At 38.8% G+C, this 14423-nt stretch overlaps 1 protein-coding gene across 1 annotated transcript in view; it reads left to right on the top strand.

Moving 5' to 3' along the window:
* LOC132785943 (uncharacterized) overlaps positions 1-12883 on the top strand; it is a 99481-nt gene extending 86598 nt beyond the window's left edge. Inside the window, exon 6 of the mRNA XM_060792282.1 lies at positions 12680-12883. Within this exon, the coding sequence (XP_060648265.1) occupies positions 12680-12709 (30 nt within the window). The 3' untranslated portion in view covers positions 12710-12883. The remainder of the gene's footprint in view (positions 1-12679) is intronic.
* Positions 12884-14423: the final 1540 nt, after the last annotated feature.

Here is a 14423-nt window from a genome sequence, read left to right as displayed (position 1 = left end):
ACATCACTTTTAACCACCATTTATATTATTGACCGCAATTCAAAGCAGAGATTGTAGTACTTCATCCCTAACATCCCACCTTCAAAATGGTTTACAGGGTATGTTTCAAGTCGAGCAATGTCCGTTGATCTAAACAGTATGTTTTTTGTCATGCTGTTGAGGTAATTAAATTGCATTGCGCTAAAAGCAAATAAATTTTGTCACATTTTTTTGCAATCGATGTCGTCGCTGCTCTTGTTGCGTTAATAGGCAAATCGTGTTGCAAGCAATGGGGGCAGAAATTGTACTGAGACAGAGGCAGGGGAAGGGGCAGGGGCAAGCTCGATCAGATGAAGTGCGTGTTGCAGTTTAAGTAGCTGCCACAAATTGATTTCACGCTGCGAGTTGAGTCCTTAGCCTCTTGTTTGGCCATGCTCTACTTTCTGGCTTCGTCGTCGTCGTCCTTCGTCGTTCGCTTTCTGCTTCCCGCGGCAGGATAACAATGAGGAAGGATGCAAGTCGAGACGAGACGAGAACGGGCTAAGGATGTGCCTCGCAAATGAATGGAAAAGTCTTAGGGAAATCAACTCGTTCCCCTTTCCATGTTACCTTTGCCACAAACTCATCTGAAATTCGGCAGGCGCTTTTCTATTTCACTTTTTGTTTAGTTTTCCTTCGTGTGCTTTGTTTTTTTCTGTTTGTTTATTTTGCTTAGTGGCTGGCGCTTTAGTTATTCTTCTCTTCAGTTCAGTTCAGTTTCTTCCCCTTTTGCTCGCGCACTTGTTGGTTGGTGGAAAATGGATTTTCTATTGCATTGTTTGCGCTTCAATGTAGGCAACCCTTTCGGTCCGAGTCTGGGAAAATGTTTGGACCAAAAACCAAGCCAAAAGCCAGCTCGCATTGTGTCAGCCAGAGACTCCACGAGAGAGCGAGAGAGACTGAGAGACAGAGGGAGAGAGTGTTAACAGTTGCATGAAAAGACTCGGTGAATTCTCAGTTTCAGTTTCGTTCTTTATTTTGTTGTTGGAAAAAAAGAAAAACTAAATTGTGGGAATTTGCACAATTAGAGCGTGTTGAGTGTTCAACGCAGCCCCGAGAGGGAAGAATCTTTAGCCAAAGAGAAACAATTGCTTAAAAGAGCATTTAAAAGGGGACGCTGCTCGTTGCTTGCAGTCACTCCTTGGGCATTTCTTTGACTACCTTTCAGCTTGATGCGAGTTTAATGCAAACCACATGAATAGTCAAGTATTTAATCTTTGCCTGTGGTTAGAACTTAAAGTGTGTTTGTTCGCTTCACTTGAGATTATTTCTGCTAAATTGAATTCAATAGAAGTTTAGGTAAAAGGAACGTTAAAGAATTGTAAGTAGAATTTGCATGGAAGTATTTCAAGTGAATAACTGATATTTAAATATATGCATATCTCTACTAATTTATGGATACTTTATATTTGATACTATTCTGCAATTTAAACAATCAGGAAAGCTAAGTCGAGTATAGGTTCTTAAAATATACCAAATTAATATTCCTTAAAAATACAAAAATATACCGCAAAAGGCTATATTTGGTATATTGATTTGGAGTATTGAAATAAATACACCACAAAAATACTGAAATATACCGGTGACTATAAAATATAGCAAACTAATATACCGCCAAATACTAAAATATACCACAGGCTATATTTGGTGTATCGATTTGATATATGGATTTAGTTTATGAATATTAAAATACCACAAAAAGTACTAAAATATACATAACACTGTAAAATATACCACATGAATATACCACAAGATGCTAAATAAATCGAGGGCTATATTTGGTATATTGATTTGGTGTATTGAAAAAAATATACCGCAAAAATACTAAAATATACCGGTTTCTATAAAATATAACAAACTAATATTGATGATATGATATGTTGTATTGATTTGATATATTGATTTAGTATATTAATATTAATATACCACAAAAAGTGCTAAGATATACAGAACACTATAAAATATACCAAATTAATATACCGCAAAGTGCTAAATAAACCGTAGGCTTTATTTGGTATATTAATATTAGTATACCGCAGAAATACTTAAATATACCAAAGATTTGGTATATTGAGTATATATAACTAATTTCTATTGAAATAGGTTAATGACTAGCAAAGATTTAAAAAGGAATGATTAGTATTCGACACAGTTATTTGCAATATAAATGCTGATTAAAATCACGCATAATTTGCAAATAAATTCAACATTTCATTCCCAACAAATTCTAATTTGTTCCGCTGCATCTGATAAGTGTTAAACAAACTTTGCATTCAATTTACTTGGCTTCCCACTGTGCATCTGCTTATTGAAAATGCAATCTCAACAGTTGATCAACTCAATTTTCGATCTTGGTTTTTCGCATTAGCATTCGCTTCCTTTGCCACCTGAATAGCTGCTGAGCATGCGAGTGCTTGCAACAAGTGGCTGCAGCCGTAGGTGGTGCGCTTAATGGACCATCAGTCAATCAATCAATCAATCAGTGGGACGACAAAACGCCGCCAGTGGCAATCATTTGAATACAAGTTTGAGCAAAGAGAGAGAAATAGGAGGAAGAGGGAGAGAGAAGTCTGTAATCATAGACGCTAATCGTGGCTGCAAATCAAATTGTGATTGCGACTCGTTGTTGCCATTTATGCAAAATAGTTACAACTTGATGGAACTACTTAACTGCGTAGCTGAGGAGACTGAGAGAGAGACTTGGTTAGTTAATTAAAAGCCGACGGTGGCACAAGTTAATGAAGTGCGATTGGCAATTCCTGTCGCCAGGCAATTGCCCTCTGATTAATGGGTCATGCATGGAAGCCACCTTCGAAAGCAGCAGTAACGAGGTCGAGGCGTTAATGTGATTTACTTCCCAGTTCTCAATAGTTACGCCCACCTCTACATACATACATATATAGATAGTTATACCCGCTACCCATAGGGTAGAAGGGTATTATAACTTTGTGCCGACAGGAAATGTAAGTAACAGGTAGAAGGAGGCATCTCCGACCCTATAAAGTATATATATTCTTGATCAGCGTCAACAGCCGAGACGATCTAGCCATGTCCGTCTGTCCGGATGAACACCTAGATCTCAGAGACTATAAGAGATAGAGCTATAATTTTCGACAGCATTTGTTATGTTTGAACGCAGATCAAGTTTGTTTCAAATTTTTGCCACGCCCCCTTCCGCAAAAAAATCGAATAACAAACGTAATTTTAAATCTATAGTTACGAATTTGGTATATACAATAATAACTATAGTAGTTATGATTCCTGAAAATTTGGTTGCGATCAGATAAAAATTGTCGAAGTTATTAAAGAAATACTTTTGTATGGGCAAAAACGCAGGGTATATTGTGCCGTCTATGGTATATTTTGAATACGGTACTATTTTGATATATCACATATACCATTTTAGTATATTTTAGTATTTTTGCAGTATATTTGGTATATTTTGAGAATAATACCGCAAAATATATTGCTTTATTCAAAATGGGTAGCGGGTATCTCACAGTCGAGTACACTCGACTGTAGCTTTCTTACTTGTTAAATTTACGATTGCGAGTTGAATTTCCATTTGCATTTTGCATTTCAGCTGCAGCTTATCGCTGAGCAATTAGCCGCAATTAATGGCCAACTATTTTGGTCAGCTGCCTCTGGCTTTGGCTTTGGCTTTGAATCCGATTTCAAATTCAATTCAAACTCCCTCATGATTTTTACCTAAGCAGAAACCGGAAGTGCAAACAAAACAACAACAACAAAAAAGCGAGTCAGGCTATCGATATGAGCTAATAAAAGGTTTTAAACAAAAACAAAGGTCGCTGCGATTTTGCAGACACGAGGGGGAGAGAGAGTTGTTGGCTCTGCCTCAGTCGCTGCCTTTTCTCCTCCCTCTTTCACGCTCTCTCAAGAGCTCTGACTTTGACTCGAAATTTTTGAGTTGTGAATTTTGCGAGTCGCGTGTTGTTTAATGCATTTTTGCACACTTGACTGGCCGTCGTTACCTGGGCAATGTCAATGCCAGAATGCCAGCTCGTTAAAGGGTTAGGGATTTGCCTCTGCCTCTTCCCCTACCCCTTCCCCTACTCCCAACTCTGCTTCTGTCTGTCATATGATTTATTTTTAATGGCCTCATATTTTTGCACAATCTCCGGGGCACATAAACTAGCATTCCATTCGATTGTTCCCCCTTTCACTCCGCTCCCTTTCCGTTGCGTTTTAAAACGCTGGATCATAATTTTATGAGCTTCCAATTGGACAAATCGCTGGACTGTAAAGCGTATTAAAAACTTCGTTAAGGCTCGTTTTAATGATGCCATTGCGACCAAGGTAGAAAAGGATAGTTAGGGATAGTAGACATTCTCTTTTTTTTAGTACTGTCATATATTACAGGAAGATTTCGTGTTAGTTAGATTTTTTCATTTTAATAATTGGGGAAAGAAAATGTGTTCACTTTAATTGAATTTCTAGAATTTCGTACTAAAAGAGTTTCAAATTGAAAGGAAATAAATACAATGTAAAGAACATATGAAGATTAGAGACAAAGAACATGAAGAGGAGTTGCTTGTGCTCCAAATTCAATGATACCAACAAGTTCGATCTACACCGTTAAATTTTAATACAACTACAACTTTATTTACCTTCGACACATTTTTCTTGTCTTCTGCATTTTCCATTTATATTTCTTTTGCTCCAAGTTCAATGTTGCCAACAAGTTCGATCAGCGCCGTTAAGTGTTTGCATTCATATAGTTACAACTACAACTTTTTCTACCTTCGCAACATTTGTCTTGCTTTCTGCATTGCCTTACAACACGAGTTATAAGTTCGATCAGCGCCGTTAAGTGTTAAGCATTCATATGATTACAACTACAACTTCTTCTACCTTTGCAACATTTGTCTTGCTTTCTGCATTGCCTTACAACACGAGTTATAAGTTCGATCAGCGCCGTTAAGTGTATGCATTCATATGATTACAACTACAACTTTTTTCACTTTTATAACCTTTGTATTGTGTACTTGCATTACAATACAACATGCAACTGCAGCACGTTGATCCTCAGTCATACTGCATCAAACATGTTCGCTTAGAGCACGAACCATGCCAATCACTTTTAGGGGTTGTTTGTTTTCAGTTGAAAAATGTGCTTGAATAACATTGTTCGCATTTGGGAAAAACTAACCACAAAAATGTGCAATTTGAAATGCATAAGAAATTTAAAAGAAAAAAACAAGTTTTCTTTTTTTTCGATTCGGTTTCCGCGAGAACAATTAAGAAAACCAACTGACAAAACCAACAACTTTGAATCGAAAGTGGTTTCCTTTTTTTTATGATGAGTCCGAAGCGTATTCTTATGCTTATTTATTTATGCGTTTTACTTTCACTTGATTTCATTTTGACACACACACAATGAGGATAATCTGTGTTTGTCGAGACATTTGCATTTGCATTTGGCTGTCAGTCTCAGAGTCTCAGTGAGAGTTGGCTCAAAACCCTCCTCAACATAAAGGGAAACAGGGGCAACAAATTGCTGACCTATTTATATAATTTTCTTGAGTAGTTGTTGTCTTTGATTCTGTTTGCAGTCGACTGGAAACACTTCATTCCGTTTGAGTTGTCAGCAGTGCAACGACTTCTTCCTTTCTTCTATTCTTATTCTCATTCTCGTTTTGATTTTTATTCCTTGACCCGAAGTAGTTCGTTTCAATGTGGGATATGATTATGGTTACGCTTTATGAATCACTTTGAGTGCCTTGACTTGGAATTGAAAGTGCTTTCTACATATTTTCGATATTCAAATTGAGTTCAGGAAAGGTTAAGAGCACAGTTTTATCAATCGTCAGTTCAGAATGTTATCTCTGATTGAATCTCAGTGGGAATTCGATCTGCCTTCGGCTTATTTCGCTTTCTCTGTGAAGAAGTGAAAATGTTTATGATGGCATTAAAATAACATGTCCTTTATATATCCTTTGTTCTCTCTCTCTCTCTCTGTTCGCTTCATGCTAATGCGCCTTGTGTGTCTAATTGCGTGGATTGTGAGCATTGATGAACTTGTGTCAGTCCGTCAGTCCATCAACTCTTTTTCTCTTTTTTAGGGGTTGCTTCTGCGCTGCGCTGCTCTTCGTCTCGTTTTAATTAAATTTTCTGCGCCTGCGCGCAATTTTTTACTCATTTAACAGTTTTGCCAGGTTGTCTGAAGGCGGATGTCCTCGCACCTCTTTTTTTAAAAGGGGTTTGGCAACCAGTTTTGACTAGTTGCGGTTTCTGGGTGGAACGGACAAATGGACAACTTGTCAGATGGTCAGTTGCCCACTTTGATCCTCAGCTTTTCAGCTGCTCCAGTTTTGCACGCTTTTGTAATTTGAGATGCCTTCGCTTCAAAAATGATTAATCATTCCATTCCACATCAACATGAGCTTCAACATCAGCTGACAACTCGTGTTGCGCTCAATCAAATATACAAATCAATAATTAATCAACTCTGATGCGCATAAATCGAGAAATCATTTGCCAACACCAAGCGGAGCAAGAGGGAGGAAGAGGGGCAAATTTATGGTAGATGCCTCCTAAGCCAATCCCTTTCGATTTTGAATTTGAATTAGAATTACAATTTGAATTTGAATTTGAGCTATGCAAATGATGCGAGAGATGCGAAAGCGAGAGGGAGTTTAGAGTTACTCCAAAAAAGGATATTATTAATACACGCACAGTCCTGTGTCCTGACACACACACACACAACATAATCAAAGCGAACTCAACGACATCGCATTTGCATACATTAATGTCAGAGCAGCTCCCGTATCTTTGTCTCTGCCTCTTTCTGCTATATCTATATACCTGATATCCTGCCCCGCCCTGCTCTTCATCTCACTTCTCCTCTTTTCTTATACCCGGCTTAAACTCATTTCGTTGATTGACTGACTGACTGACAGATTGATTGAAAGATTGCCAACATTGTTAAGCAACGCGTAGTTTTTAATTAAGTTGTTCAAAAATCTATCGTAAATTTTGGCAGATTGAAATTTCAAGAATAGATTTTCATTGATTGACTTTAAAATAAGTAAAATTCACAATTAGTTTAGGTTTTTTTATCAGCATGAACTTGGCAGGATTGAATTTCAATTTTGGAATATCATTGATTGAATTTTTACTTAGTCAAAGGCACAATTGAAATGTTTATTGAAAACTTAATTACTTTAGGAATATGCATTAAAGCATTTTACTCCTTTCGTCACTTTCCTCTGTAGTACAGCGTATTCCTTAGTCGAGCATACTCTTGACACTGTTTTGTTGCTTTGATGTTTCAGGCTGCCTTGATGGAATTATCGCTGGTCCAAACATAAAGAAGCCCAATCTGAGCCAAAGTCGCTTTAAATTTATTATAATGAGGTTTATCTCTCGTATTTTTATGCTTCGCTCATAACAACAGCAATTGGCTTAGAGGCGACTTAAGAGAGGAAGAGAGAGAGGGAGGGAGGTAGGGAGAGAAAGAGAGAGAGGGGAGGAAGAGAGAGAGAGAGAGAGAGAGAGAGAGAGAGAGGTAGAGAGAAATAAAGACACATATAGAGAGGTATGGAAAGAGAAAGAGAGATAGATAGAGAGAGAGGTAGAGGGAAGTAGCCACATGTGTGGGCGTCGAGTGAAGAGGAGCAGTGTTGGGGGTAGGCGTGGCAAGTGCCTTGCTTATTGTTATTTTCGTGAGTTCATATTTATGTTTTATTTGCCAAAAGGTTTCATTTAAGCGGGGTAAAGGGAAAGCTTATTAAGCCATAAATATAAAATATAATGATGTTGCGGCGGAAGAGGAAAAGGAAGCAGCTCAGCTCGGGAACTCGGCAACTTGCGAACTTGGCAACTTACGAACTCTTAGGGTAGCGTCTTTAGGTCTTTAGGCGAAAGACTTTTAACCGCAAGTAAAAGCAAAAGCAAAAGGCAAAAGGCGAACGGAAATTATGAAAATGCCAAAATTGGCCACATCCGGTTGAGGTTGCTTTTTAGCTGCCCCCTCCCCGCACCCGTTGCCCATCTACCTGCTACAAATTTGCCATATTTCCTTAGCTTCTTTCCAAATCGTCAAAGCCATTTGCGTAGCATACTTTGCGGCCGAAGCTGAAGCTGGAAGCTGAAACAGAGGCTGAGGCTGAGCTTGCAACTGAAGCTGTGGCTGTGGCTGTGTGGCTGTGGTTAAGGCTACAGCTTGTGGCAGAGTTTATGGCTGTTGATGTTGGCTCTTTAACGAGGAGGCATTTGCTTCTTCTGGTTACTTTGTTGTTGCGCAATTTATCACAAAATGTGGCAGATTATGGCAGATAAAGTTGCGACTCGAAGAGGCATTTCGCTCGAGTGCATAAATCAAATTTGCCGCTGCTTAAAACTTGATGCTGCCCCCCTTCCCCTCCAAAAAAGCGTGGCAAGCCAACTGTAGCGTGTTGCCTACTGCGTGTTTCCCAGTTGCCAATTGCCAGTTGTGAGTTGTAAGTTTTGCCAGTTGGCAGCCCAATCAACAGCCAATCCACGCCTCCGCATGTTTAGCTTAGACGCTTCTCGACGAGTTGCCAAACATCGCAACATCGCAACATGAAAACCGCTAATGAAACGCCGCAAACTACACGCAACAAAGTTTTCATCAATTGCCAAGCAACAAGACTCTTTCGCTCTGCGTGTGGCATCTTCACTCCACATATTCGTATGCAAAACGAGGCTGAGTCGAGGAGGCTGAGGCTGAGAGATGCCATTCGCTCTTTTGGCCACTTTTGCAGTTCCCAGTTCGCAGTTCTGTGTGACGCACTCACACAATTTCATGCTCGAAAGTCAATTAAAAACTTTTGGTCAAGTGGCTCAACGCAGCTGATGAGAGTTCTCTTTCTTCCCCTCTGCCTTTCCACTCCTTCAGTCTGCGGCTCTTCAATTAATTTTATCACATGCATTCGATCAAATTCAATTAAAAGTTAAGCATACGCCGAGTACGTGGCAATTACTCGAAACTGAAAACTCCAACTCAAACTCAAACAGTAATCCAACTTGAGCCTGTTCCTTTTATATCAGCCAGGACACGAGCTATGAACGAGCGAAAGTCCTAATGCTCAACAGGTTAAGGTGGAGGCGAGGAGGCTGCTTAGCAAAAAGCGCAGGCAGCAGCTAGAGATGACAACGTGTGGGGAAAGAGTTGAGAAGAAGAGTAAGGCTGTTAGAGAAAGAATTTAGATATTTACAATTCACATGTTTTCTACACAGAGCGGAAAAAGTCTGGGTTTTTAAGTTGAAACAATCTTTAATCAAGATTTTTATGTTAAAATTGCATTTTAAGATTGAAAACATCTTATCTTGAATCAAGATTTGCAATCTACTTTTCAAACTAGAATGAAATAATTTTCAATCAAGATTTTAAACTTAAAATAGGATGTTTTTAATATTTAAATAAAAAGGAGATTGCAAATCTTGAATTAAGATTTTTCCGATCTAAAAATAAAAAAGAATTTGGTTCTTGTTTCTTAAGACCTTGAAATACTCTTCCTTTAAAATTAGAACCGTTAGCTCAGTAAGTAGAGATGTTCCATATCATTAAGCCTTGTTGTCTTTGGTTTTGGGTTCAAACTCTGAATTTTCTATCTTGATTTAAGATTAAACCTTCTTGGTTCAATTTTGACATACAAACAATCTTGATTCAATATATTATTCTTGACTTTAGCACATTTTTCTTTCTGTGTCTTACTTCTATTAATTATATTAGAATTGCTTTGTCACCAATATATGAATGCCTTCATAATCCAACAAGTTAGTTCAAAAAGAATTGATACACTCATGACACTCGTGATTGTCGTGCTTCTATTACTATCGGTTGCCATCGTTAGACAGAACCCTGAGCACTAACCGACCCTATCAATAAAAAGCCATTAAATGGACTGCTCGTTGTAAGAGCGAACCCCAAAAAGTAGTCCCTAGAGAGCTGCTGCTGCCAATTTGCAGCAGAGCTTAAGAGTTGAGTATCTGTCAGTCCTTCTGTCCTTCCGTCGATTTGTGGGTGTTTGTCCTTCCGTCTGTCTCGAATGTATCCTGTCAGCCACTCTTCAAAGGCGAGCGGGGCAGCGTTTTCTAAACTTGACTGGACTGTAAAAAGTTCCCGCACAAGTTCTGTGCGTAATTCAATGAACGACGTCGCCATCAGCGACACACGTGAGTCGCATCTCAAAGTGGGGCATGGGGCATGGGGCACTGACAGAATGTCGAGCGTATTGAGTGTGAGTGTTGAGTGAATACCTGTGAGTGTTGGTTGAGTGGTGAGTGGTGAGTGCCATCAGCACAAATGCGACCACATTAAGGTGCGAAAGCACATCATCAGCCAGTTGCCAGTGGGGACTGGCAACTTAAGCACCTGCTCAATAATGCAACAAACGGGCAACGAGCTTTCATCATGCCACTTCCCAACGCTTCCTTCCACACCTTAGGCATCAACTGGGTCAAGTTGACTGCGCGCTGGGAGCGACCTTGGGAAAGCGAATAATGTGCAAATACCGAGAGTCAATTTAAATGAAGTAACTATAATTTGGGGAATGTAGTTCAATTAGAAAATATTGATTTAGTTTGGCCTTAAATTTGTTGGAAAGTTGCATAAAGGAATAATTAATCCCAATCATATGAAATATCAATTAGAAAATACTGATTTTGTTTGACTTTACACTTGTGGTATATAGAAATACTAAATCTTACATCAAATATGAAAATACTTAATTTATTATTAATAATATTTGATACGAGTAGATAAAATATCCTTCTTAACTAGAAAAAACTGATTTAGTTTGGCTTTACATTTGTGATATAAGAAATTAAATATCAAAAAACTGATTTATTTTAACTTTACATTTGTGATAATAGAAATATTCTTATGATATCAAATATCAAAATACTTTTGTCTTTATATTTGTTACAATGTGATATATAGAAATTCTTAATCCTTATCATATAAAATATCCTCCTTAATTAGAAAACACTGATTTAGTGATTTATTTTAACTTTACATTTGTGATAATAGAAATATCCTTATCATATCAAATATCAAAATACTTATCACTTTTGTCTTTACATTTGTTTACATGTGATATATAGAAATTCCTAATCCTTTCATATCAAATGTCCTCCTCAATTAGGAAAAACAGATTTAGTTTCAAAGTTTTGTAGAGAAATACTTCCAACTCATATCAAAATTTCCCTCAGAGATGTTAGATTACCATCATAGCAAACTTAATCACGAGCTGTGTACAGCTTTAAGCTGTCGAAGCTTATATAAGCGTAGCATGGTAGCTGTGGCAAAAGCGTAGCGACAGCAAGTGGATTAGTAAGTAGTTGGTCACCTGGTTAGCTGGTCACCTGGTCAGCTGTTCAATTGGTCAACTGGTCGTCTGGCCATTTATCATGCTAATGCGTTTGTAGCTCTGCTTGTACCTTCGTATCATCATTAATTATTATGTCGTGTCGTGCTGTCTGCCTCAGCAATCCCTGCCTCACTCTCTCCCTCTTTCTCCTTCTCTGTCTTTCTCTTGCTTTTACCCCCTCGTTGTTGACTCAACAACTTAAACATTTGTGCAAACATCAGCAGACAGTTGCCCAGTGGATAGTGGACAGTCGACAGTGGACAGTGGGCAAATGGTCAGCGGATAGTGTCAATGAAGCTAGAGCTCTAATCCTGCTGGCTCCAGCTCAAATCACGTGCAAATTAATCATTCTTTTCTGAGGCTGAGCTGTGCAACTTGCTGTCGAGCTGGCGAGCTGCCGAGCGTTGACAAATGATTCGCCAACAAAATTTGAGATTTGAGATTCAATTTGCATTTGGGATAATCAATCGTTGACTGCCGATGTCGATGTCGCTGCCGCTGACGCCGGCGGCTGTTGCTAATTTGCTGATAAGAAAGCTGAGCAGCCTCACGTCGCATTTGCATAAATTGTATGAAATATTATCAAGCGAAGATAGACTGAAAGGCAGACAAAGGACAGACTGAGAGAAATAGGCAGACCCAAGCGAATTTGCGAATATGGCAAACGAGCAGAAGAAGGGTGAGTTGGGTGAGGTTCTGAGGTGTTTGGGTTTATGAATATGCCTCCATTGTGTTGCCTTCGTTGTTGTTGTTGTTGTCACCTTTTTTTCGGGTGCGTGCGTCATTGTGTGGCATGACAAACAACGCAACTTACACGTGGCTTAAGTCAACAGCGGCTAAAAAAGTTTAAAATATTTTCGTTGAGCACAAAAAAAGTTTGATTGATTTGGGTTGCCTCTGTTGCTTCCCTTGTTGCTCGTGGTGTCCTTGTCGTGAGCTGGCCTGGCCTATTGATTGATTTGCTTTTTTGCATTTGGATTAGTGCAAATTTTTATGCGTTGATTGGTTATTTGATATTCATGGCACAGTGGGAATAGCGACACACAAAGGGTGTGGAGAGCGGAACGTCGAAAGGAGGAAGATGTCTAAACGGATACCCAACGAAGCGTGCCAGAGGATTAATGTAATTACCGTTGTCCTAGGTTGTTGTCAAAGATGCAAGATAGATGATGATGGGAGAGAGCTTCTCACTTCGCTGACTTGTTGTCAACAAGTGAATAGAGCCACAATCTTAAGCTAGACTGAACTTTAATCAAAGCTTTAAATTCTTTTCAAACAGATCTTTTTATATCTCTTAATTTCAGATCCTTTCCCCAGGAAGTTGTTCGCCCTAGAAGTTGATTGTCATCTGAATCTGGATAATGCAACCCATTGTATTCAAAAGTTACAAGCGAAAACATCTGCTATGTCTAATAATAAGAATGTGACTTAGATTTAATATTCTTAATAAATAAACATACACATACGAATGTCCTTTTTCAAAAATAAGCTTAATGTAACACAAGAAATATGTATTTTGGTATTATCTTTATCCTTTGTATGCCAATCGATAGTCCTGTTTGTTGTGATTACAAAAATGTGTATCCTTGCTAAATCCTTAAGGATTTGGCAGAGCTATGGCTAAAAAACGAATGTCCTTTTTCGAAAACAAGCTATATCTCGGCCATATCCTTGCGCATTTTCAAAGGACATATATTGCCAGGATCGCAAGGACGAACTCTATCGATCGGCATCAAAAAAGTATGGGGTCATCTAAGGATCCAACACTTGAAATTTTTCAGTCCGGGGGCCGAAGAAAACCGGCCGAAATCACAAAATCCAGGATATCTAGAGAACCGCAAGGACGATTGAGATGAAATTTGGCAGGATAATAGTCCTTGCCAAGAAACTTCGATTGACACTAGTCCGGCAAGGATCGGACAGGATATGGCCGAGATATAAGCTATTTTCTCTGAACAAAAAAGTCCTTGTAACTTTGTTACTTACAGGACATTCGTCCTTTTTGGTATGCCAATCGGTTTGTATTTAAAAGAGCTATCCTTCTGCCAAAGGACATCCCGATCGTCCTTCAAATGGCCGAGATACGGCGGATTTTCGGGAATTTTGCCAATTTTTCTACACCTACCCCTTAAAAAAATTTCAAGTGCATTTTTTGGTATTATCCTTAAAATCCTTGAATGCCAATCGATAGTCCTGTTTGTTGTGATTACAAAAATGTGTATCCTTGCTAAATCCTTAAGGATTTGGCAGAGCTATGTCTAAAAAACGAATGTCCTTTTCGAAAACAAGCTATATCTCGGCCATATCCTTGCGCATTTTCAAAGGACATATATTGCCAGGATCGCAAGGACGAACTCTATCGATCGGCATCAAAAAAGTATGGGGTCATTTAAGGATCCAACACTTGAAATTTTTCAGTCCGGGGGCCGAAGAAAACCGGCCGAAATCACAAAATCCAGGATATCTAGAGAACCGCAAGGACGATTGAGATGAAATTTGGCAGGATAATAGTCCTTGCCAAGAAACTTCGATTGACACTAGTCCGGCAAGGATCGGACAGGATATGGCCGAGATATAAGCTATTTTCTCTGAACAAAAAAGTCCTTGTAACTTTGTTACTTACAGGACATTCGTCCTTTTTGGTATGCCAATCGGTTTGTATTTAAAAGAGCTATCCTTCTGCCAAAGGACATCCCGATCGTCCTTCAAATGGCCGAGATACGGCGGATTTTCGGGAATTTTGCCAATTTTTCTACACCTACCCCTTAAAAAAATTTCAAGTGCATTTTTTGGTATTATCCTTAAAATCCTTGAATGCCAATCGATAGTCCTGTTTGTTGTGATTACAAAAATGTGTATCCTTGCTAAATCCTTAAGGATTTGGCAGAGCTATGGCTAAAAAACGAATGTCCTTTTTCGAAAACAAGCTATATCTCGGCCATATCCTTGCGCATTTTCAAAGGACATATATTGCCAGGATCGCAAGGACAAACTCTATCGATCGGCATCAAAAAAGTATGGGGTCATCTAAGGATCCAACACTTGAAA

Source organism: Drosophila nasuta, chromosome 2L (assembly GCF_023558535.2).
Source record: "Drosophila nasuta strain 15112-1781.00 chromosome 2L, ASM2355853v1, whole genome shotgun sequence".
Classification (NCBI taxonomy): Eukaryota; Metazoa; Arthropoda; class Insecta; order Diptera; family Drosophilidae; genus Drosophila; species Drosophila nasuta.
The sequence above is the reverse complement of the archived record's forward strand: the minus strand, read 5'-3'. Positions and strand labels throughout refer to the sequence as shown.